The sequence below is a fragment of the Centruroides vittatus genome, unplaced genomic scaffold (genome assembly GCF_030686945.1).
Source record: "Centruroides vittatus isolate TY-2023 unplaced genomic scaffold, ASM3068694v2 contig_329, whole genome shotgun sequence".
Taxonomy (NCBI): domain Eukaryota; kingdom Metazoa; phylum Arthropoda; class Arachnida; order Scorpiones; family Buthidae; genus Centruroides; species Centruroides vittatus.
The window spans coordinates 1,330,576-1,355,863 of NW_027122113.1; the positions used below are offsets into that span (position 1 = coordinate 1,330,576).

Here is a 25,288-nt window from a genome sequence, read left to right on the forward strand (position 1 = left end):
AACTATAAATAACATACTTCTGCTGATCCACAATTTTTTGTTTTTATTTTACTGGTTCATGATTCTGTGACTAGATTAAAATAATTAAATTAAATTAATATATTATTCTACCTTGTATGTCCACAACGAATCCAACTAGTCATGGTGGCTTCTCTTTTCTCAATCAAATAACTTGTTATATGACTGCCACCATCCCAAGCAGGTGGTTTCCATGATAATGTAATAGAATCATCTCCTATATTATCAATGGTTGGGTGTCTTGGTCTGTCTGGTTTATCTAAATTTGACATTTAAAAAATTAAATTATATAATTAAAAATACTGTTTGATTATTAATAATTTCTAGTTATTGCTCAAACTTATTGATATTATAACTCACAATAAAATAAAATGAGATAAATATTTATATATATACATATAAACTTATATATATTTTAATACTCACCACTTATCTGTATCTTAATAATTGCTGAATCAACACCAAGTTCATTTTCTGCAAATAATCGATATGGACCACTATCTATATTTGTGACATCACGAATTGTCAAGATGGCATGACGCTCAGCAATATGTACATCGTAATGCCCTCCACTTTCAATTTCTTCTCCATCTCGAGACCATTTTAATCTTGGTTTAGGTAAACCAGTAAATGGAATTTTTAGCATCACATTTTCTCCCTTTTCAAAGCTTGCAAGTTCACGGAAGCGAGGAGGCACATTAATACGAGGAGGTGCTAAATAATTGAAATTTAAAATTATTAAACAAATATACAAAAATATCTTATTTTGATTTATATAATAATGATTTTACTTTTAATAAGCAATTCAGCTCTTGAAGTACGAGCTCCTGCTTTATTCCATGCTCTGCAGGAATATTCATCTGCATCTTCCCCATATACATCCGCAATAATTAATGTATAATTATCTCCTTCTTTTAACATTGTGAATTTTCCTCCTTCAAAAATTTCTCTCATACCCTTGCACCTAATTTGTTAATATAAAACAAAAAAATATGTATACATTTAGAAAATTTACAAAAATATTTATTAAGTTTATAAAGATAATTTATAATTTTCAAATACATATATTATAGAAAATACAATTATAAGATTACCATGTAACTTGTGGTTTTGGATTTGCTTTTATAGTGCAGAAAAATTCAGCACTTTTGTTTTCAACAGCCATTATTCGTTTTAGTGGCACAACAAATTCAGGAATTACAGCAGCTGAAAAATATTTAAAAAATGTATCTTGTCTACCATCACTGTTCACATAAAAAGTTTTAAATAAAAATGGTTTTAAATACCATTTGGATCTACAATACGAACTGCAGTAGCACTCATAGATGGAGGACTGTTACCAGCTTCATTTACTGCATATACTCTAAACTCATATTGTCTATCCTCAATAAGGTTACTGATATTTATTTGATTAGTGACACACAAGTAATTATTAACTTGTTGCCAAGCTTGAGTTCCCATTTCTCTTTTATCAATCCAGTATCCTTTTATTCTGTTACCTCCATCAGATTCTGGTTTTTCCCAAGATAAGTTCACAAAATCTCCTCCGATTTCAGTGACTTTAGGAACTCCAGGAGCAGAAGGTGGGTCTATAATAAAATTTTGAATTACAGTATTAATGATGTGTATATAACTAAACAAAACAGTCTGACTAAAATTCATATTAATTCAATTACCAAATGGTAATTTTGCAATTATTGGATTAATTCCTTCAAGAGGTGCACTATGTCCATTTTCATTTACTGCCATTACTCGGAATAAATATTCACCATTTTCAACCAAACCATGAACTACACTGGTTGTTTCCTAAAATAAAAATTATTATAGTAATATTATTTGCTAAGTGAAAATTAAACTATTAATGTTAAAATAAAATGTTATGAGGAAAAAAATTATACTTACTCTACAATAACTGCTTGCTATTACCCATTGAGTATGGCTTGTTTCCTTGCGTTCTACAATATAATGAGTAACTTTACTGCCACCATCAAACTTCGGTGGACTCCAAGCCACTGTTGCTGAATTTTTATTGATATCTGATATTTCCAATGGTCCTTGAGGTGGCCCAGGTAATCCTATAATACAAATTTTTAAAAATAATTAGTGTTATCTATTGAAAAGAATAAAATTTGAGTATTACTCTGCAATAATGTGCCCTACATTAACACAAATTCAAATATAATATGATTGATGATTAGTCCCATTCTTTGTATTCAGGACTTTCTCAGTTTAGTGTATGGTCAGTTGTATCAATATAACTTATGTACAATATAGTAACTTTTTACTGATTAAGGAGTATAGCACTAATTTAATTTTTAAAAAGTTCTTAATACAGTATTAAGTAAAGTTTGATTTGTAAAGTTAAGTAAAGTTAAATTTGATTGTATAAAATGTAGGGGTTATATTATTACAAGGTTAATGAAAAACGATAGTTTTAAGTTGGTCAGTTAATTATAGTATAACTATATTAATATATAAATTCTCATCCTTACTCATTATTGAAAAATTTAAAAACAATGTTTTTTATGTTTATATGTTAAAATATACTTATAGTATATTTAATATTAATACAACTTGTTTAATAATTAATCAAATTTATTAATAATTAGTGTTATATAACTATGTCTGTGTTATTGATATTACTCTACATTAAAACAATTAGTGATTTTAAAATTATTATTAAACTGAAATCAAAATCTTTGTAAATTTTTATCTTGCTTTCTAGATTACTTAGATAATGATGGATCAAAGAAGAAAAATAGTGTAAATCTAGCTTTTTAATCTAGATTAAAATTTTTAAGATATTTATTATTCTTCTGAACTTGATCAATAATAAAAAATTCAGCAAGAGTGTAGTGTCAACATAGATTTAATAATGAAATCTCCTTTGTTCACTGCAATTAATTATTAATGAAAAAAAAAATGAAATATCAGGATAAAAGCTGCCATACTGAAATATGATATTTTTGTAGTTTTTTTCCTTCTCTCCTTTCTCATTACTCATGCTATTCAGAGATCATTTTTATAAAAATTTATGAAGAAATTTGAAAAGAAGCCAATTATTTACTATTAATTGCTAATTAATTATTTAATGATTTAATGCAAATAAAACAATAAATAAATTATATCAGTTTGTATAAAATTATTGTTTAATGAATTAATTATAAAAGCAGATTAATAATGCATTTTATATTTAACTATATATTTTATAACAATTGAATTTTTGAGATCTAAGTAGAAAAATTGGAAGTTTACATTACTAATGTGATATTATTATGTTATTATTCAACTACTATTGTTATACATAATATATTCCATTTATGAACAATCTTCTCAATAAATTTCTATTTTAGTTTTTACTCTAATTATATGTCAGACTATATGTTAGATGAATTATGATAATTGAAATTCTTATTTTATTTGATATTGTGAAAATGTGCTGTCTACAATTAATTATCATAATATATGTGAAATTTTGTATTTAAAGATGACATCCAAGGTCTTGACATTCTAAATTTTGCTGAATTTTAATATATTTTAAAACATTAAAATTTCAGCAAAATTCAGGGTACCAAAGCTTAGATGTCTTCTTGTTAGCATAATTATATAAAGACATTACATTATTTAGCTTTCTAGTTCAGAATTAAGTGGAATGAACTGCCCTGAAATTATGCAAATTGTAGCAAGTAATCTATAGACATGAATTATCTAATAGGTACTGTACACATCTTGAATGCATCTGATAGATGTATTCATAAAACTATACAACATGTAAAAATAAAATAAAAGATCTAAAAATGCTAAAATTTTAAAATAACCTGTAACAAATAATGAAAAGGTGGCATCTGTTTTTCCACTTTCATTTTCCACAACAATTTTATATTTTCCTTCATCAGATTTTAATACTTCACGCAAGAAAATAATTGCATAATCATCAAATACTGTGTATTTGAAATGGTCACTAGCTTGAACTTCTAAACCATCTTTATACAAGACTACTTCAAAAGGAGATGTTCCTGAGAAAAATATCTTGATTTTTCCATTATCATGTTCTGGAAAGAAGACTTCTGAAGGGATCTGGTCAATTCTAGGTGGTGCTGTAATTAAATTAAAATTTTTTAAAAATGTTTGCTTATGTTAAAAGCTTAATCAAAATTTACAGATTAAACAGTATTGATTACTTACAAGCAATAATAAGTCTAGCAAAGCATTTATCTGATCCCAATGAATTGCTGACTTCACACATATATTCCCCTTCATCCGTATCCCAAACTTCAGTTATGATAAATTTATAAACACCATTATCCCCATCAATAGCTTTAAGTCGGCCTGCTGGATGAATTTCACGGCCATTTTTAAACCTATATTTTTTGGAGAAATACAATATTATGATTGAATAGTTACAGAAGAAATGACAGATTCACTTGTTTATTATTAATTTAGTTCATTGATGATATCATTAAGTAAATAATATTCAATAAAACTATCATAGTAATATATTCTTATTGTTATTTTGTTGTATATTTGCACGAATAGCTCATATTTGGCCAAGGAATCACACTAATAAAGCAATAAAATGAATTATTTGTTAACAATTAATATAGTTTTATCTGTAAACAATTTAATTTAATTTAATTTATGCTTTCTTCTCAAAATGAGTATAACTATACAAGGCAAAAACATTCAAGAAATCTGTATTAATAGTACGTAATACATTTTTATGTATATTGTGCAATAAGACTTCATTATTAATCAATAAATTAATTGTATTGCTTAATATAATATGATTCATTCTATAATATAACTACTTAATAATTAATAAACATCAAGTAGTTATAAAGTAAATTTATAAATTAAATTATAAATAAGTTTTAATGAATAAATAATTTAAAATTTCAAAAAGAATAATAAATTAATTTTTAGATAATTCACTTTATCATTGAAAATTGAAAATTTACAAATGAGTACATAGCTGTATCTAAAGAAAAAGTTTATTGATCATTTTAAATTAAGAAATTGGTATTTGATCATTTTTACATTAACAACTATGTAGAAATTTTTAAAAATGTCTTGATAAAAGTATTTTTGTCTTTATTGCTATGGCTTCATCATTTAAAATATAGAAAAAAATAAAATACAATTTTTAAATGTAAAATTTAAAACATTCATCTCATTTTAAATTTAAAACCAATAACTAACATTAACCATAACCTGAGGTGGTTGAGGTGTCACCCTACCACCCGGGGATCTGGGATCAAATCTGGATGATTGAAAACCCCAGGAATTTTTAGATCAGGGATGGGCAACCTTTTTCTATGTAAGTGCCGCATTTTAAAACTTTTGAACTGGTGTGGGCTGCATACAACAGAAAAAAGAAAAAAAAAATGTTGGTAAATCACAATTATTTATTCATATATAATTATAAATTAGCATATTTATACTTAATTCAGCTTCTGGAACTGATCTAAATGTATTACAGGCAGTCCTCTACTTACGAACATTCAACTTATGAACTTTCGAAGTTACAAACAAAGCCGACAGATGGCAGGTTAAAGTGCAGTTGGTTATTTTTTATGTATAGTCAAGTTTATTTTTAAAGTTTTATGTTAAAACATTTACAGTACATACATATTTACATTTGTAGTTGTTTTAAATGAGTAATTTTAATAAATAATGTACTGTACATGTGATTGATTTGAATTTATACTTCCCTTTAACAATCTTAATTCAACATTATTCAAGTAGCCTAAACATTACATAATTGTAAAAACAATGTTGTATTTGAGTTTTTGCGCCAAACATCGTCTTTTTGAGTTATGAACTTTTCGACTTGCGAATGACTGCTACGAACGGATTAAGTTTGTAAGTAGAGGACTTACTGTATATCGGAAATATTTGGTTAAATATTCATCACTGCTTGTTTTAACTTAGTTTTGATGTGTGTGTTAGCCAGTTTCTTGTTTTAATTTTTACTATATTCATTGCGAAAAAACTATTCACAAACATAAGTTGTAGAAAATAACATTTGAATTTTTGCTGCGTACTTCCTTAAGCTGGGAAATTGATATATTTATTCATATTTTATGCTAATTGGGCCACAAAAAATATTAATGCGGGCTGCATGCGGCCTGGGGGACTTGCCCATCCCTGTTTTAGATGGTGGTCTGTCATAGATATGTTGAGCCCCATCCCTCACTACCCAATCACCCCAATGGGCCTTTAAAAAAAAAAAGTCCTTTTAACACCCACATAAGAGAAAAGAGTGAGAAAAACATTAACTATAAATAAATTCCAAAAATTTTTGCCAAATGTCTACTGAATAAGGTTTTATCAGAATTCCAGATACATTTTTACTATATTTTTATATATTTTAAATTTAAAGTATTTCTAATATAAAATCTTGCATTGAATCTATAATAATACATTAAAAATATTAAATAAATTATACATAGTAGTTAATTTAAAATATTAAATATATATATTAATAATGTAATACTGTTTCTTAAATATTCTTACCATCTTGATGATGGTAAAGGTTTACCAACAGCTTCACATTCTAAAGTAACTGTCTTATGAAGGCTGCAAGACTTATTAAATAATTTACGTACAAATTCAGGTTTAACACCATCTGAAATACAATTATTATAATTCATTATAACATTATACTTAAAATATTTAAATCTATAAATCTAAGTTTATTTAAACTAAAAACTTACCTGCAATTTCACAAACTTTAACTGGAGTTGTACAAGCACTTGGTTCACTTTTTCCAGCTGCATTGACTGCAAATACTCTGAATTCATAATCTTTGTTTTCTGTTAGATTTAAAACTATATATGAACAATCTGTAACATTGTATTCATTGGCTTTCAACCAGAAAGCACTTCCACATTCTCTCCTTTCAACAATATAATCTACAAAAGAAAGAAAAAATAAGTTTTAAATAATTAAAATATTATAATGAAAATATATATATCAATCATGGAATCATCAGTCAATCATACGTTGTATTTTACTTCCTCCATCTGAGCGTGGTTTCTCCCATTTAAGATCAACATAACTTCTACCAACTTTTGTCACTTTTACATCTTGTGGAGGTGAAGGTACAGCTGAAAATAATTATTATGACTTTAATCTTAATCATGAATTAATAATTTATAAAGAAATTAATTATATCTTTTACAATATTTTTTTTTTACTAGTTTCATTACTTATATTTTACTTACCAAATCTTGGTTTTAATTTACACATAGAGGATGGTGGGCTTGGAAGACTGAAACCAGCAGCATTTTTAGCCTTTACTCTAAATTCATATTCATGATTTTGTATTAAGTCATTTACTGAAATCACATTAATAAGTATGTAAATAATAATATTAATGACGATATTATTCCAAAATTAGGTTTTCCAAAGAATACCTGTTAAAGCAGTATCTTTTACTAGGACTTTATTAGCTACTCTCCATTTTCCATCTAAAGGATCTCTGTATTCAATCTGATAACCTTGAATTCTAGAGCCACCATCATTGAGAGATGGCATCCATGTGAGGCAAACACTGGTAAGATCCCAATCAACAATGTTTGGTGCACCTGGAGCACTTGGCACATCTTTATAAAATATTTTAAGGTTATACATACATAGACATTTTGTAAAAGAATGATTATAGTACATTAATAATATAAAAACAACAATTTACCAAATGGAAATTTGGCTGTAACTGGCTTGTCTGTATCTAAAGGTTGACCAATACCATACTGATTTTCAGCTCTGACTCTAAAATTGTATTTTCTATTAGGTTCTAACCCAATAACATCATAATGGCAGCCTCTTACAAAACTGCTAAGTTTCATCCAAATCTGAAGAAAAAATAGGATAAATTAAAAAAAACTTAATTTTTGTAAAGAACAAAAAATTTAATACTAACTTGTGTGGTTGGATCTTGTTTCTCTACAACATAATTAGTAATAGGACTACCACCATCATCTTTAGGTGGTCTCCAAGACAGAGAACATGTTTCAGGTGTAATGTCAGTCACATCTAGTGGACCTTCCGGTGGACCTGGTTTATCTATTAAAAATTAAATGATATCATTAATTGTAGTAATTTGAAAAATATTTAATATATTGTATCTATATTATTATAAATATATATTACCAACTACTGTAACTCTACAAGATGATGAATCTGAACCATGAGGATTGCTAAGAGTTAACATGTATTGACCACAGTCATCTCGTTTGGCCTTTTTATTTATTAGAACTGTAAATGCTACATTCACTTCTGAATACACACGATCATTTGGTAGTAAAATTTTGTTATTCTGTTATTTAAAAATTAATAATACATGAGATTATTTTTTATATAAAAATTATCATCATATTTTATAGAAAATATTAAATAACTAATACGTACTATAGTCCAAGTAGCATTAGGAATAGGACTAGCATTAAATGGTATTCTTATAGTAAATTCTTCTCCAGCTTGTACAACAATGTCTTTCATTGCAAAGGCAATATCAATCTTAGGTGCACCTATGTAAGAATAAAATATATAATAAAATTTCTATAAAAATATATTTATATGACAAACAATAAAACAAAAATATCAATAATTTACATGGTGGAGGTCTTGCAGCAATAATGTCAGACGAAGAACTAAATGGACCTTGACCAGCAGTATTAACAGCTGCCACACGGAATTCATATTCTGTATTTTCCACCAGACTGCCAACTCTGTAGGTAAGATCTGGAATTGTTGCTTGTGTTGCTCTCACCCAATTATCCTCTCCATATTTTCTCTTTTCTATTATGTAACCAATGACTGGACTTCCACCATCATCTCTTGGTCTATTCCAAGAAATTGTTATAGAATCTTCAGATGTTTCTACTGAATATGGAGTTCCTGGAGCACCTGGAGTATCTGAAAAATATCAAATTCATTTTGTCAATTAACTATAAACTATATAAAATCTTAACTATAAAGTTTAATGCTAAATTATAAAATTAATTTTATTTCCAAAAGAAATTTAAATTAAAGTTTGACTTGATTAACTTTAGGTGGTCTTAGGTTTAATATTTACCAAATGGTAGTTTAGCTGTTACTGGTTCAGAGGTAATTCCTGGATCACTGGTTCCATATTGATTTTCAGCCATAACTCTAAAATCGTACCTATGATTGATAACAAGATTGCGAACGCGATAAGCAGTGCCAGATATGAAACTGCTGATGCGGGCCCAATTTATTGATCCTGCTTCTCTCTTTTCAATTACATAATTAGTAATTTCAGAGCCTCCATTGTCTTTAGGAGCTAACCAGCAAAGTGTTAATGATTCCCCATCAATATCTTCAGCGTGAACATTCTGAGGAGGTGATGGGCGATCTAATTTAAAAATTAAAGTTGAAAAAACATATATACATCTATTTTTCATGATTAATATATACTATATTTTATGATAATTATAATAATTTTTAAATTTCCTATTTTTGTTATTATTTTTAAACTTAAATTAATTTAGCAAAATACTGTTCTTTTTTTTCATGATCTAAATTAATAAAACATTTCTTACCAAGAACTGTAACTTTACAGAAGCAAGTATCAAATCCTGACTTATTTTTCAAATATATTTTATACTGTCCAGTATCTGAACGTTTTGCTTCATTAACTGCCAAGAAAGCAGCATTTTCATCGACCTTAAAATATATTTAGTAAGTTATATTTTATTTTCACAAATTGATTTAGTCAATGATCTTTCATATTATAAAGAGTTATTACCTTTTGAAAACATCTCTCATCTTTTACATCTATATCTACATCATTCTTTGACCATACAGCGGTTGGTTTAGGAAATCCAGAGAATGGTACTCGTATATGAAATTCTTGTCCTGCTTTAACTGTTATATCTCTAATAACTCCAGCATCGATTCTTGGTTTATCTGAATTAATAAAAAATTTTTCAATAAACATTTCTATTAAAATTAATATTTTCAAATATATATAAAGTTATAAAATAATAATTTTACAAATATACAATTTTTCAATTATTGTTATAAATACATAAGCAATAATATTTTATTTTAGTTTTCATTTAACAAAATTTAATATTTTAATTACTGACCAGGTTGTTCTTCAATAACAACTGTTGGTGTAGGTTTGCTCGGAGGACTTTCTCCAATACTATTTACAGCAAATATACGAAATTCGTATTCTTGATGTTCTACAAGATTTGATATCTGCAATTACATAAAAATGTAACAAATTTAACAAAAATGTTAATTGATAATAAAACATTCACTCTTGATAGTTGTAATCTAAATAAACATGTAAATAAATATTTGATTACTCACAGTAAACATTGTATTTGGATGAGGTTTTTCATTAATGATATCCCATTCTTTGGCATCTTTCAGTTTTTTCTCAATAAGATAGCCCATAATTCTACTACCACCATCACTATATGGTTTATTCCAAGAGAGAGTAACAGAATTTTTAGTAATTTTATCAATATGTGGTGTATCTGGAGCATCAGGTGGATCTGATTTAATGTAATAATAAAAATAAAGTTTTAAATGACAAATAATATCTTGCTGATTTTTGAATTTTAATTTATAAATTACATTACATACATTTCTTTTCTTTAGCTGTTACTGGTTGACATGGTTTACTAGGTTTACCAGTTCCTCCTTCATTGACAGCAAGAACTCTAAATTCATAAGTACGACCTTCAGATAAATTAGGAACAGTAAATTCTGTGTCTGTTGTTGGAACAGTACTGATTTTTGCCCATTCTGGAGCACCTCTTTCTCTTTTTTCTATAACATAACCTACAACAATAAAATAAAATTGTTTGTTTTTTTATTAAACATTTCACCATAATGAGAATTTATATACTTTAAAATAAAACTTTTTATGAACTAATATCATTATTATGAAGTAAAATGATTAAATACAACAAAAAAAAAAAAAAATTAAGTGTGTAAAGTAATATAGAATTCCCATTCATCATTTATATAATGAATATACAATATGCACTGTATTGAAACTGGATGCACTGCCATTACTATTGTCTGGAAAAAGAATCATTTTCATCTCAAACAATTATGAACACAAAAGTAGTTAGAAAAGTGTTTAATAAATATGGTAGAATATCAACACTGGAGAACAGTAAAGTTACACGTATCTAAAAGCCTTTTACCGGTGCACGTATCTTTCCACTAAACAAAGTAATTACTTTGTTTAGTGGGAAGATACGTGCACCGGTAAAAGGCTTTTAGATACGTGTAACTTGTTTAGTAAATATATAAATACTATCAAAAATATATGCAAATTACAAACAACTTTTAAATCAAGGTATGCTGCAAGTATTAATTGTCAATTAAATCTTTGAAGCAAAAGACAAATAATGATGGAACTTCCAGTCTGCTGGAGTGCAATGTTAGACTTGTATGATTAGCAGAATATGGATTATATTTTGTAGATAAACTTCTGATTTTAATTGGTTATGTGTGACATTTTTTCATGCTTATTCCTTTATACCAGGGTGAATTCTCTGGGTTTGCTTAGCATGCGATGCTTCAGAGAAAGTTTTGACTGTCAATATATTTTTTTATATGAGAACAAATATGCCAATAATAATTTATTCTAACATGTAAACTCTTTTATCATTTGTGTTTCCTTTTACACTGGCAGCTAGCAGCTAGCTGTTTTAAGTCAGTGTGATGCTAGCAGGAACTTGATTGCTTGCTCGTGTGGAGGTTTTCTGCAGCAAACAAGTGTGTGTGCATGATATCATCTGAAGCATTTAACATGGCCAGATTGTATCGAAAGCTTGTGGTACCCATTCAGCATACATGTATTGTATACAGGGGCAAATCTACATAGGGACTAACAGCGCTTAAGTCCTGGGCCCCCAGTGTCAAGGGACGACAAAAATTGAATTATTATCATAAATTTTTAATACTTTTTCATTATAATATATTTCATGTGTAGATATAATTTGCTTTATAATAGTCTATACTTTTTTATTCACACCAAATAACGTTTCTGCCTATTGTTTAGTACTAGAGATAGCCCTATTATTCTTATTAAAACTTTCAGTATGCCCAAAAATTTTGGTCAGGATTCGTCCCTGCTTTATACCATATTTTCACGGATTGTCCAGCATGTCAGTCTATCCAGGGGAGACCATGAAATCAGATATTTCAGTATGGTAGAAACTGGCATGCTAGTTTATTCCAGGGAAAGCTGGTATGCTAGTTTAACTGAGGTTATTCATCCCTCTCCAGAGGCCATTTGAAACTCACGGACACTAGCTTTTATTCTAGAATTCTAAAACTGTTAGCATTACATCGAAAATTATAATTACACATTTAATTTCTACATTTTGTCTTCTCTCTAATGATGTAAAATACTTGTGGAATGTTGAAAGTGCTTGTTTATGTTTATTTTATTGTAATTTTGATCCAAAGATAAAAAAATAAACATATCAAATTTCAGAAACTTGCTGTAAATTATCTTAACATACACTGATTAACACCTACTAAATGTGAAATTTGAGAGGAAGGTATTATCTTTCAGGTCAGGGTAGACTTGTCTACAGTCCACACAGATTAATTACTATTACTACTACTATCGTCAATAAGCCACTAATTGTTTTATTGCTCTGAAACAAAAACTTCCTTCTACAAATTACAATGTTGCTATTTTATTGTTTTCAGAAAAATATTTTTTTTTTAACATTTATTTAACAACTAGTTTTGTTAGATCTGATTAACTTTATATTTTAGTCACAGTTTAGACACCATGCTGGTAACCGGGTGTTTCCAGCATGCTGATTTCCCTGATTACGTGCAGCATGCTGGTCAATATGCGAAAATATGGATAAATATATAAATAATAATATATTAGATGTATGATCTTTTTGGTTGTATCATGACTACTCTTGCTATCCAACAGACTTATTGGTTTCACTTAGAAATTTGGATTCAGTACAGTTTGTTCAACCAATACATCCTACTAGTCCAGTGAAATCAGTTGATTCAACAGATTCTATTCATCTAAATTTTCACATAAAACCAATAGAAAAGTTTTTACCATAACAGGGGAGCTGTCAGTTTATTATAAAATAGACTATAATCAACTATTTGAGAGTACAGGTATTTAAAAATCTATTAATTTAAAAAAAAATTTGTGATAAGAGAACATATTTATATTTTAAAAAATTATGTTGATTTATTTCCAGCAGAAACAAAATTATTTTAATACGAAAATTTAAATTATGAAAATACTAATAAATTTATATGAATAACAACTGCAAACAAACATTGTTGAAAAATGCACAAATTACAGTGAAAATATTTTAAATTTTACCTGTTATAGGTCTGCCACCATCGGATGCTGGTGGGGTCCATGACAAATTAACAAAATTTGGACCATAATCCATAACTTTAGGTTGACCAGGAGCATCAGGAGTATCTAAGAAATTTATTCAATTTGTTATAAATTATATACTTTATACCAAAATGTACAAATTTATTTTATTTACCAAATGGATTTTTAGCTGTAACAGGTTTGCCTTCCAAAGGTTCACTGACACCATACATATTTTCTGCTCTAACTCTAAATTTATATTTTTTTCCTTCTACCAAACCTTTAACTGTAAATGTTGGCTGTGGAATGTACCCACCAACTGAGGCCCACCTATTACTTCCAATATCACATTTTTCAACCACATAACCTAAAATATTGTATTAATAATTTGTATTAAATATAATTTAATATTTTTAATTAAAAATGTTCTAAAATAATTTACCAGTTATGTCAGAACCTCCATCATCTTCAGGCTTATTCCATTTCAAAGTTATTGAAGAATTTGTTGTTTGTGGATATTCAAGTGGAGCTTTTGGAGGACCAGGTTTATCTATTGAATATTATAAATATTAAATTTTTTAAATAAAATAAATAAATATATATACATATATATATTTATATTTATCACTTATTCACAATAAGATATAAATTGTTCATATAATTTATAATAAAAGTATTTAAGTATTATTAACAATTCTTCAAAAATTAAAAAATTGTCATTACCATAAACTAAAACAGTGATATCTGCAGAATCTTCACCATAAGGATTTTTGGCTTTAATTGTATACTTTCCACTATCGCTTCTTTGGGAGACACTAATAACAAGACTAACACTTTCATCTACACACTCCATTTGAACACGGTTTGATGGAGAAATATGTTTTTCATTGAAAGACCAATCAATAGCTGGTAAGGGAGCACCAGTCAATGGAATGTTTATAACAAGAGGATCACCAGCTCTTACCCGAATAATTTTTCCATAAAGTCCATTCAAATGCAGTTTTGGCTTTTCTAAAAATAATGAGAATAATTTTTGTTAAGTTAAGAATAAAACTAAACAACAACAACAATAACAATTTTAAAATATTAACCTTTCATAGGTTTAGCTGCAATAACTTTTGATGCAGAACTTGGTTCACTAGAACCTGCAACATTCTTAGCTATAACTCTGTATTCATATAAATGTCCATCCATTACACTGTTGTCTGTGTAATTATTACCCTATAGATATTTAAATTAAAATATAAGCTGATTATATTTCACCTAAATTACTAAAATTAAATTAATATTTTATTAAACTGAAAATTAATAGTATTTGAAATAAGAGTTTTAATTTAACTATACCTGTACAGGGTCTCTATTAACTCTCACCCAACGATTTGTTTTCATATCACGTCTCTCAATATCATAACCAATAACAGGAGATCCTCCATCAGATCTAGGTGCAGACCATTTAATTTTTATGAAATCACGATCATGATCAACTGCTTCAGGTTGACCAGGTTTTCCTGGAACCTCTGAAATAGAAATTTTAAACAAATGAACAAAAATGCTTATATTTTTAACAGTTCAATATAAAATTAATAACTTACTATATGGACTTTTAGCAAGAACAGGTCTATCAGTTTTTAATGGTTTAGAAATGCCTTGAGCATTTTCAGCCATAACACGAAATTCATATTCTGTTCCTTCAATTAATTTTGAAACAGTACAAGATGTAGATCTTGCTGGTACATGTGCAACTGCAGGAACCCAACTTCCATTATGTGTTTTATCTCTCTTTTCAACAATATACCCACTATAATAAATATTAGATACATAATTTTAAATTACAAAAGTTAAGAAGTAATCTATAATGAAAATTAGAATAGTAATGAATTCATACATGATTTCACTTCCACCAGAATCTTTTGGTGGATTCCAAGATAATACAACATGATCTTTATCAACTTCATCAACTTTTAATGGTCCCTCAGGAGCAGATGGTTTATCTGAAATTATTTTAAAGTAAAAATAACATTTCATTAAATAAACTTATATTTTGAAATAAAATATTTAATATATTATAATTTATATTAATTATTATTACCAAGAATTATTAAGGAAAGAGTTCCCTTGTCTTCACCAGAATTATTGGTCAGATTCAAAGTATAAGAAGCTGTATCTGCTCTGGTAGCATTGACAATATTTACAATAGTATATGATTCAAAAGATGATATTGTACAACGACTATCAGATTTTATTTTTTTGTCTTCTTTGGTCCAACAGACTTCAGGCGCTGGTTCACCAACAAATTTAATTTCAATATTAGCTGTATTACCACTTTTAACTAGCATTTCTTTCATTGGCGTAATAATCTTTGGAGCCACTAAAAATAATTTAAAATATGTAAGTATAAACAATAATAGCAAAGTCATAAAGATATAATATATATATTTTAAAAAAAGTTAATGTTGTAATTAATTTCAATGCCAAAATAATAAGGATAAATTCTGTAAAAGAAAAAATAAACAAGCAGTTTTCTCTTTGTAGAATAATATCAAAATATATTAGGTTAGCATTATAAAATCTGTTTCCAGTGAACACATCGAAAGTTTTGAATATTGTATGTTTGTAAAATACTCTACAGAATAATAGTCATTTCAATAAAAAAAACAAGATTTCTTATTAAAACTCAAATTGTTTTTAAATGATTTATGTTCAGTAGTATCAATAATTTTTTTAGATAAAAAAATCATGAATACCTTTAAATGTTATAGAGATCATTTCATCAAACTTCTAAATTAGAATAAGACTCAATGATTAGTAAAAAATTCAATTAAAATAAGTTATTAAAATTTATGTTCCAATTGTATTTATTTGCAAAGTATTCAGTGAAATGAGAGCCTTGTCATCCTTATGAAGATACTAATAGCAATGACAATGTTTTCTTTTGTAATTATAATTATAATTATTTATTACTAGACATTGGAATCCTGTGTGCAGAATACACTAAATAAAATGTTGTGGGCACATCTTAAATTGATGCAAGTGGAATTTTGGATACATTTTTTATGGGTTTTAGGGAGTTAGTCCCATGCATTTTGCATGCAATTTGTGTTCAGACATCCATTTTATGCCTTTGAATGCAAAACTTTAGTTTTTGCCCTCATTTTGCACTTAAAATTAATCAAATGCTACATTTAATTAGTTATTTATTAATAAAAATATGATATTTTTTTATTAATTTAAATTATTATAATTAATTTAAAAAATCTGAAATCACTAACATCAAAATTTCTGTAGGTTGACAAAAAACTCTTCAATCTGACAACACTACCAAGGTTTCTCTCTAATTCAGCATGTTTCCTGTTATGGTGGCAGTAGCTTAGTTGTGCAATCTGAATTTATAAGAATGAAACTAAGGACAAAGTAAAGAATTTCTAGAAGAAGGTTTAGATATAGATGGAACTGTTTTAATATGTAGCTATTGTAACAAGCAAATTTAAGTTAATGAGAAATGTCTGAGTCTGTTGGTGAGACACATAGAAAGCCAAGCTCATAAGAAGAATAAAGAACTTAAAACTCAAGACTAGAGCAAGCAAGTGAAAAACTTATTCATAAATAAAGCATTTGATACTGCTTCTAAAAATACTAATTAAACCTTTTGGATTTCATTGTTACCTTTCTGCAATCTTGTTAAAAGCTGAAATTCCTTTATGCAAATTAAAGCAATGCAAATTATGCAGTCTCTTAAAATTTTTTTTGGAAAGTATACCAACAAAATTTCCAGATAAAAGCATGTTATGGAAAATGTACATTGACAAGAACTACAAAGCAACCATTTTAAAAATAAAAAAAATCATTGGCGAATATCTGTTGTATTTGTTGTAAATGAAACTATCAATTCTCTCCAGAAATATGCATTCAACATAATGGCGGCTTCTTTACATGGAAACTCTTAAAATTTTATGTCATTTAAAATTGCTGTTTGGAATCCACAAACAATACTACAGTAATGCAAGCAGTTAATGATGTATGTTCAAGGCTGTAAAATAGAACAATTAATTGTGAAAGACTGTGGCTCATCCTGTCAGACCAAGCTAAATACACTAAAGGAAAAGTCTCAACTGAAGCTCCTTTATCCATATTTAAAGCATGAGGTCTGCTTAGCATATTCACTACATCAAGTGTGTGAGAAAGTGTATCAGATCAGATAGCCAATTCCTTTGTCTCGTTAGTAAAAAAAAATCCTTACGAAACCCTGCTTGACTACAGCTTTACAAAGAAGTTACTAGCTTACCTTTACCACCTGCTCCAGTTTTAGTAATTTGGGGTACATGATTAGCAGCTGTAACATTTCTTTGTAAAAATTTTACTAAAACTAAGGAACTCATTGGGAGGCTTGAGGGTAATTCAACTGCAGTATCATGAGCCAAGGATTTGATTTCATGTACAAATCTAGAAGATAAACTGTATGCAGTCCACTTATTCAAATACCTAGTTGAATATATTAGGAAACTTGAAAAAAATGGAATTTAACAAACAAGGAGCAACGGAATACTTTCCAGAAACTTTAAACTCCTTAGATGGATTTACCAAAGAGAAATTGCACTCTTCTGTCTCTAAGAATCCAGATGTGGAAAAATTTATTGACTCTAATAATGAACTGGACTTTTGTATTAACTAAACATGCATTGCTTGCTTCCACTGAGATCAAATGATTATTTTCAGTGTATCATGATTTTATGGTATCTAAACAGCATAACTAACCTTCAATAATATTGAAAAGATGATAGTGATTTGATGAAACTACTGTATTTGGAATAAAATGGATAAAGATTTTGTGTGTCTTGATACAAGAAAAAAATTATCTATGTATTAAATTGAAGTTTTCAGTAAAAATAAAAGAAATACATAAATTTTTAGGAAAAATGCATTTCATATGCAACAGTGTATGTATATAGGTATGCAATTTTAATTAAATTTGCACACAGGATTCCTATTATTACTTACCACTAAAATAAATTGTTATTTGTAATCTGACATAATATAATTATATGTAAGAGTTATTACAACATAATATCATGTAAAAAGAAAATATTCAGAATTATCTGCTCTTGAATTTTCTTGCAATGATTAAAATGACAATAATGTACAAAAACAAGTTTTTCAAAAAACATATATTCTTTTATGAATTGTTTGGTGATAATAATATAATTATAAACTACTCAAATCTGGGTATATGTTAATAAACACTGCACAAATAACCAAAATCCAGCAAGAAAAAACTACAAGAAAGCAAAATATTTTCATCCATATTTAATGGGCATCATCAGGCTAGCATTTGCTTTCTTGTAGTTTCTTCTTGTTGGATCTTGCGGTATTTGTGCAGTGTTTATTAATGTAATTATAAATTTTTTGTGAGAATTGGGCTAGTGCAAATTATTTAATTAGCAAAAACCTAATTTAATTTTATAATTTTTGCTTTGTCAAAAACCCATAAAGGAGAAAAGTTCCATGTTGTCAATACAATTAAGGAACTTTATAAACTTGTCCCATAGATAGCACGTCCTCTGAATGACACAGCTTCCAAATAACTACTCATCAAGGGAAATAGAGACAAAATCGCAGATTGGAGCAACTGGCAACTTCATCAAAAATGGGCATTAGAATAACCGAGGAAGGATGCCGAATAAAAAAAAAAAAAAAAGGACAAATGATAACAGAAAGTTTGCCTGTCAGAATTTGTGTGCGCTTATCTCCATTGTGCTCCACCGCTGATCTTCTTGACCTCCAGCCACTGACTGGACCTTAGCTGCACTGAACTATCAATCAGCAATTAGCCACAACAAACAATCAATCAAACTCCACTGTGAATATTGCTATTACGGTTTGTTGGATTCAAGACCACCATAACCAGCAGGAGACTCTCCCTCCTTACTTCAGGATGTCCAAAGCAACCCTCACCAATCCAGGTATTTACTGACACATGTCTGAATTTGTAAATGCTCTCTCTCTGTTTGATGCACTTTTGTAACTTAGTTATAGCTTTAACAAATAAATTGTTATTATTTAATGTTTAAATGCGAAGTGGAGGGCTTTATTTCTGGCACGCTGTCTCTTGACTCCCTCCTCCATCCTGAATTTGACTGTTCTCTTATGCAACTGCTCGCACAAGATTTATATATGAACATAACAGTCAGTCCTGATTTGTTCATTACCAACATTGACATCACAGTGCTGACTTAAAGGTCACATTTTTAATTCAGAAATTAATGTTTTCATAAAAAATTTTACCTACTATACAGATATCATAAAATTCCATACAAATTAAGAAGTGTGATAAACAGAATTTAAAAATTTAGAATTAAAATGAAATTTTAGACAACATTAGTATAAACTATATTTATTAAGGTGGTAAAGCAAAAACACAGTATAACTATGACAATTACCAAACATCTAAAGCTGGATTTTATTGGGCTATCTTTATAGATTTGGGATTAGTTGTTGTTATACTGTAATATTATTATTAAGCCTATTATTAGATTTATAATCAATTCAAAAAATTTTAAATTCTAAATTTAGTACAAATATTAGCTAATATTATAATAAAATTTACTTACAGAATCTTGGTTTGGCTGTGACAAAATCAGATGGGTCACTAGGATCACTATGACCTCCTTTATTAACAGCAATTATTCTAAATTCATAATCTGTTCCTTCAACAAGATCTGGAACTGTTCCTTTAGTTTGTGTAGCTGGCACTTCTGCACCTTTGGTCCAACTTGAAGAGCCCCTCTCTCTCTTTTGTATGATATAACCTGTAATTGGAGAACCACCGTCTTCTTTTGGAGCAGGCCATTCTAGATCAACATGATCTTTATCCCAATCCTTAATTTGTGGTTTTCCAGGTGAGGTGGGTGGTTCTGAAAGACATTATATGTTGAATATAAATCTCTTTATTTCATTTTATTGATTTTATTATATCCTATTCACTAGCACTATAGCTTAAAATAAAACTATTAAAATTGAAAAAATAAAATATATCACTCAACACCTTAAGAATTCTAAATAAAATATGTTGTTACACACATGATACTAATAAGATATGTAATATGTAAGATGTACAGCACTATACATTTAATGTATAAACTTTATAACTATTTAAAAAAGTAAAGATCTAGGTAAAAAAAAATATCAAAATGTCAAAAAATATCAAATTTCAATAGATGTAAACTGAACTGAACTTGTACAGTACTGTACCTTTTGTTAATATTGTTATGAGCTGTGGGGCTCAGGATATAAATTCAGAATACTGTTTACTGAAACTGACACTTTTATTTAGATACACTAACAAGTTCACAATCTAATAGACACTACAATTACTTCGCACTTTCACTGTTCACTTCTCTGTCACTCCAACGACACTTCGTTACTCGTCCATACCAAAGGTAGAACTGCACTTCCTCGGCACTCCTCCAATCTATCGTAACTTCTTGAAAGGTCAAAAAAGTCAGAAGTATACACACCCATGGATCAGTACTCTAGGACATTCCAGTACAACTCAGAGCCTTCAACAAAAACGTTATAGAACTCGTTAAAAGAACATCTCGAACATTATTTTTTTGAATATTCCAGACCATTCTCTCTCGTTCCGCCATTCTCCACACGATGGCACTAGTCTCCCCTGGAGCTGGCGTGACAATATGTTGTGTAATTGAGTTTTTAAGATATATTTATTCTATTATCTAAAGATAAATTTATCATTTGTAGGATAAATGAAATTATGAAACCTATTAAAATTTAAAACTAATATGTTCCAATTTAAATGTATTCCAATTCTGTGTAATTAGAATATTTATCATATTTTCAAAAGATTCTTTTTCATATTTTTTGGTTTAGATTTGTTGTTACTTCTTTCAGTGGACAAAGTACAGTATAAGATGTATATGCTATGATATTTATACTTTGAGAAGTATTTACTCTATTATGTTCATACCCATCTGGGTAATGGGCAAAATTGTGATCTACCATACCATCTTAAATGTGCTGGTGTCTTACATTGACAAAATCAATCAATCATTTTATTTTATTAATTATTATTTTTTAATATAAATTGTAGGGAACTGTATCATTCAAATATGTTTAATTATTACATTTATATAGATAAAATGTTTCAAAACTGTAATGTTGATAATTATACAACCCAGTTGGGTTTACTAAGTAAATCAGAAATGTTTAAATTATATAATTTCCTTTCAAATACAGTAGAGTCTCCATAGTCCATCAATCACCAGTCTAACACATCCAGTAATCTGAACTAAAGGGCAGTACATACAAAATTTTCATGTTACCCCTTGTCAATGTATGACAGAGAATGACTGATGCACATGTACACTGTCAGTTGTTGTTTGTTTATTGCAAATGTAGTCAGCAAAACAGTTATAATCATGATTAATATAATAAATTAATCTCTAGTTTTTGCTGTACAGTACATACATACAAAATCCAATAATCTGACAATCTGCTGTAATCCAACACCTATCAGTCCAATATATGTCAGATTACACAGACTTTACAGTATTTGTAAAAGTTTGTAATTTTATACATTTATTTATAAAATTACAAACTTTTACAAATACTGTAAAGTCTGTATCTGTGTCCTCATAAAGAGTTGATAATCCTTATTTTAATATATATATATTAAAATAAGGATTATCAACTCTTTATGAGGTAAATAAGTATATAAAATACCATGTTTATGTTCAGTCCATATAAATAATGAAATATTTATATTCTATTAATTTAATGATGTATTTAAACATACTTCTTTTACCATTTATATGTAAAACATTTAAAAGATTAAATAAATGAACAATTCATTTTCAAAATTCTTAATTCTTTACTTCATTTATATAATATTTTAAAACTTACCAAATGGATTCTTTGCAATGACACCTTCATGTTTTTCTAATGGATCAGAATTACCAACTTCATTCACAGCAATGACTCTAAACTGATACGTTTTGAATGCTACCAATCTTGTAACTTTATAAGTTAAACTAACAGATATGCCTGCTTCAGTCCAAGTTCCTCTAGATGTATCCATCTTTTCAATTATATATTGTCTAATTGGACAGCCTCCATCATCACTTGGTACTTTCCATGTTAATTGAGCTGATTCTCGAGTAACATCAGTAACTTCAAGTGGACCTTCTGGTGGTGAAGGTCGATCTAATCATATGTAAGAAAAAATTATATATTAAATAAAAACTTTTAACTATAAAATCAATCTAAATATATAATTATATATTGTAATATGACCTTGAACTACTACTGTTGCAGTCGCAGAAGTTTTTCCTGAAGAGTTCTCCAATGATAGAGTATATCTTCCCGAATCTGATCTTATAGAAGATGAAATATTCAAAATTGTCTGAGTCGCAGTTGTTGTTACTTCAATTCGTGGTTCATTCAATACAGTTTTGTCATGAACTGACCAAGTGACAGCTGGTGGTGGTTCTCCTTTAATAGGAATGGTGAAATTAATTGGTCTTCCAACTCGTACTTTCAAGTCTTGTAAAGCTAATCTGTCCAATGAGGGAGCCACTGCAAATAAATATATTTAATTAATAAAAATGCTTATAAAAAATTAAGTTTAATCATTATTATCAACTAATTTAGCCTTTTAGTAAACTAATGATAAAGTTTTCTTTTAATTTCAAATGTAATTAGTTATTTATACTCATTGATATTAATGTTACTATCTTCTATGAGATAAATATAATTACTTATTTCTATGTATCGATACAATGTAAATGCTTTCATTTTGTTGTAATTATATGTTATTTATATTGAATGGAAATAAAAACTGAAAATGTTTGATCAGTAGATTTTGCAGTAAATTATAATAAACTGTATTAATTATACAAAACCATAGTATATATGATCTTATCATATGAAATTTCTGATCATTTGTAAATGGTAGTTGATACAGAATTAAATTTTATCTGTCTTGTTTTAACTTCTATATTTGGCACAATTATGCTAATTGATACTTCTGATAAACAAATATAAATGTTTGTAGCATGATGTTCATGTTTTGTATTTGTGCTAATCTTTTAGTTAGAAGATCATTTTGTTTATTGCATTCCTTTAATAATCAATAAATATATGATTTGATTGCTTGTTTTAGAAAATTTAATATATTCTAAGCTACTATAATAAAAAATTATTATTTATAAACTTTTCTTATACATGTGAATATATTATTGACTATTAAATAAATATAATTATTAAGATTTCTTTTAATTACTAAATATATTTATTCTAATAATTGCAATTTAAAAATACTACTTACAGAATCTTGGTTTGGCAACAACTGCTTTTGATGGATCACTTGGTTCACTAGGACCAGCTTTATTAATTGCTACTACTCTAAATTCATATTCTTCACCTTCTTTCAGATCGGGTACTCTAGCTTTAGTACAGTCTCCTTTTACTCTAGTGCCTTCCTCCCAAAAAGGTGACCCTTTAATTCGTTTCTCAATAATATATGTAGAAATAGGAGCACCACCATCTTTTCTTGGTGGATGTATTTCTAAATCAACATGATGACTATCCCAATCAACAACTTCAGGAGGAGCAGGTTTATCTGGTTGATCTAAAAATAGTACAGTATTTAAATAGTAAACTTTTTCAAGTTTTTGCTTAATAAATTAGTTTCATATTTAATTATTACATAGTCAAAAGTACAATGTATTAAGAAGTGTAATCTATAATTAATTTTTACAGATGTACATACATCTTTCAGGATTTACAAAAGATAATATTTTTCATAAGTATTTAGTATAGATATCTTATTAACTGTAGATATATCTAAGATCTATACTAAACAATTTACATGCGAAAAATTTATTAACATCAATAGGCAAGAAAAGATTCTCTTACCAAATGGATTTTTGGCAATAATTGGCTCCCTTGCTATTAACCAAGGTGAATCTCCTTCTCTGTTTACAGCTTTGACTCTAAATGTATATTCATGAAGTTCAATCAATTTATCTGCATGCAGATGTGTATTTAGAGTTTCACCAACAGGTAACCAACGTCCTGTTTCAGAATCTTTTTTTTCTACAACATATCGCACAATTTCAGATCCTCCATCATCTTTTGGAGGTCTCCAAGAAACAGTGCAACCTTCTTTGGTAATATCAGAAATACTTAAACCTTCGGGAGCAGTTGGAACATCTATAAACAAATAAATTTTTATATAAAATAAACCTATTTTTTCAACAAAGTATCTTAACTAAATAAAAAAGTAGAAAATATACCAAGAATAATTATAGAAACTTTTGCACTATCTGTTCCATTAACATTTGTAGCTGTTAATGTTAAGGTCCCACTATCAGCCCGCTGAGCATTCTTCACTGAAAGTCTTGTAATATAATCCTCATTAATGATAGTCCATCTACTAAGTTCATCAGCTGGTTTTAGATCAAGGGTCCATTTTTTTGTAGGTGGCGGTTCACCTATTACTGGCACATCTAATTCAAAGCCTTTTCCAGCTCTTATACGAACATTATGCATAGCATTACGATCAATTCTTGGTGCCACTATATAAATAAATTTTATAAATGAATTTTTTGTTGAAAGTAGAAATTTATAATTAATTAAATATAATTTATTTACAGTTTTTGGGTTTGGCTGTATGAGGTGCAGTTGCATCACTTGGTTCTCCTGCTCCTCCCTTGTTGATTGCTCTGACTCTAAATTCATACTGATTTCCTTCAATCAAATCAGGTACTTTTGCTTTTGTTTCATCACCAGGTACTTCAAGAACTTGCATCCATTCTGGACTAAAATTAATGCATAATTTTATTGACATAAGATATAAAACAATGTAATTATATACGTATTAGTGAATAA

The 25,288-nt window shown here is 28.1% G+C and overlaps 1 protein-coding gene across 1 annotated transcript in view; it reads right to left on the minus strand.

The window, feature by feature from the left end:
* LOC136973742 (twitchin-like) overlaps positions 1-25,288 on the minus strand; it is a 245,808-nt gene that overhangs the window by 8,945 nt on the left and 211,575 nt on the right. The window contains 41 exon segments of the mRNA XM_067268488.1: positions 112-277; positions 445-732; positions 810-982; positions 1,113-1,224; positions 1,305-1,607; positions 1,695-1,824; positions 1,921-2,093; positions 3,837-4,115; positions 4,204-4,379; positions 6,535-6,646; positions 6,735-6,932; positions 7,023-7,127; positions 7,245-7,358; positions 7,437-7,625; positions 7,715-7,874; positions 7,943-8,085; positions 8,173-8,338; positions 8,431-8,549; positions 8,635-8,937; positions 9,098-9,397; positions 9,585-9,708; positions 9,791-9,951; positions 10,134-10,248; positions 10,363-10,550; positions 10,642-10,839; positions 13,385-13,489; positions 13,560-13,751; positions 13,827-13,934; positions 14,108-14,395; positions 14,476-14,605; positions 14,729-14,901; positions 14,977-15,182; positions 15,270-15,375; positions 15,474-15,752; positions 19,990-20,292; positions 22,301-22,600; positions 22,691-22,972; positions 23,724-24,026; positions 24,314-24,610; positions 24,694-24,975; positions 25,052-25,218. Of these exon segments, the coding sequence (XP_067124589.1) occupies positions 112-277; positions 445-732; positions 810-982; positions 1,113-1,224; positions 1,305-1,607; positions 1,695-1,824; positions 1,921-2,093; positions 3,837-4,115; positions 4,204-4,379; positions 6,535-6,646; positions 6,735-6,932; positions 7,023-7,127; positions 7,245-7,358; positions 7,437-7,625; positions 7,715-7,874; positions 7,943-8,085; positions 8,173-8,338; positions 8,431-8,549; positions 8,635-8,937; positions 9,098-9,397; positions 9,585-9,708; positions 9,791-9,951; positions 10,134-10,248; positions 10,363-10,550; positions 10,642-10,839; positions 13,385-13,489; positions 13,560-13,751; positions 13,827-13,934; positions 14,108-14,395; positions 14,476-14,605; positions 14,729-14,901; positions 14,977-15,182; positions 15,270-15,375; positions 15,474-15,752; positions 19,990-20,292; positions 22,301-22,600; positions 22,691-22,972; positions 23,724-24,026; positions 24,314-24,610; positions 24,694-24,975; positions 25,052-25,218 (8,016 nt within the window).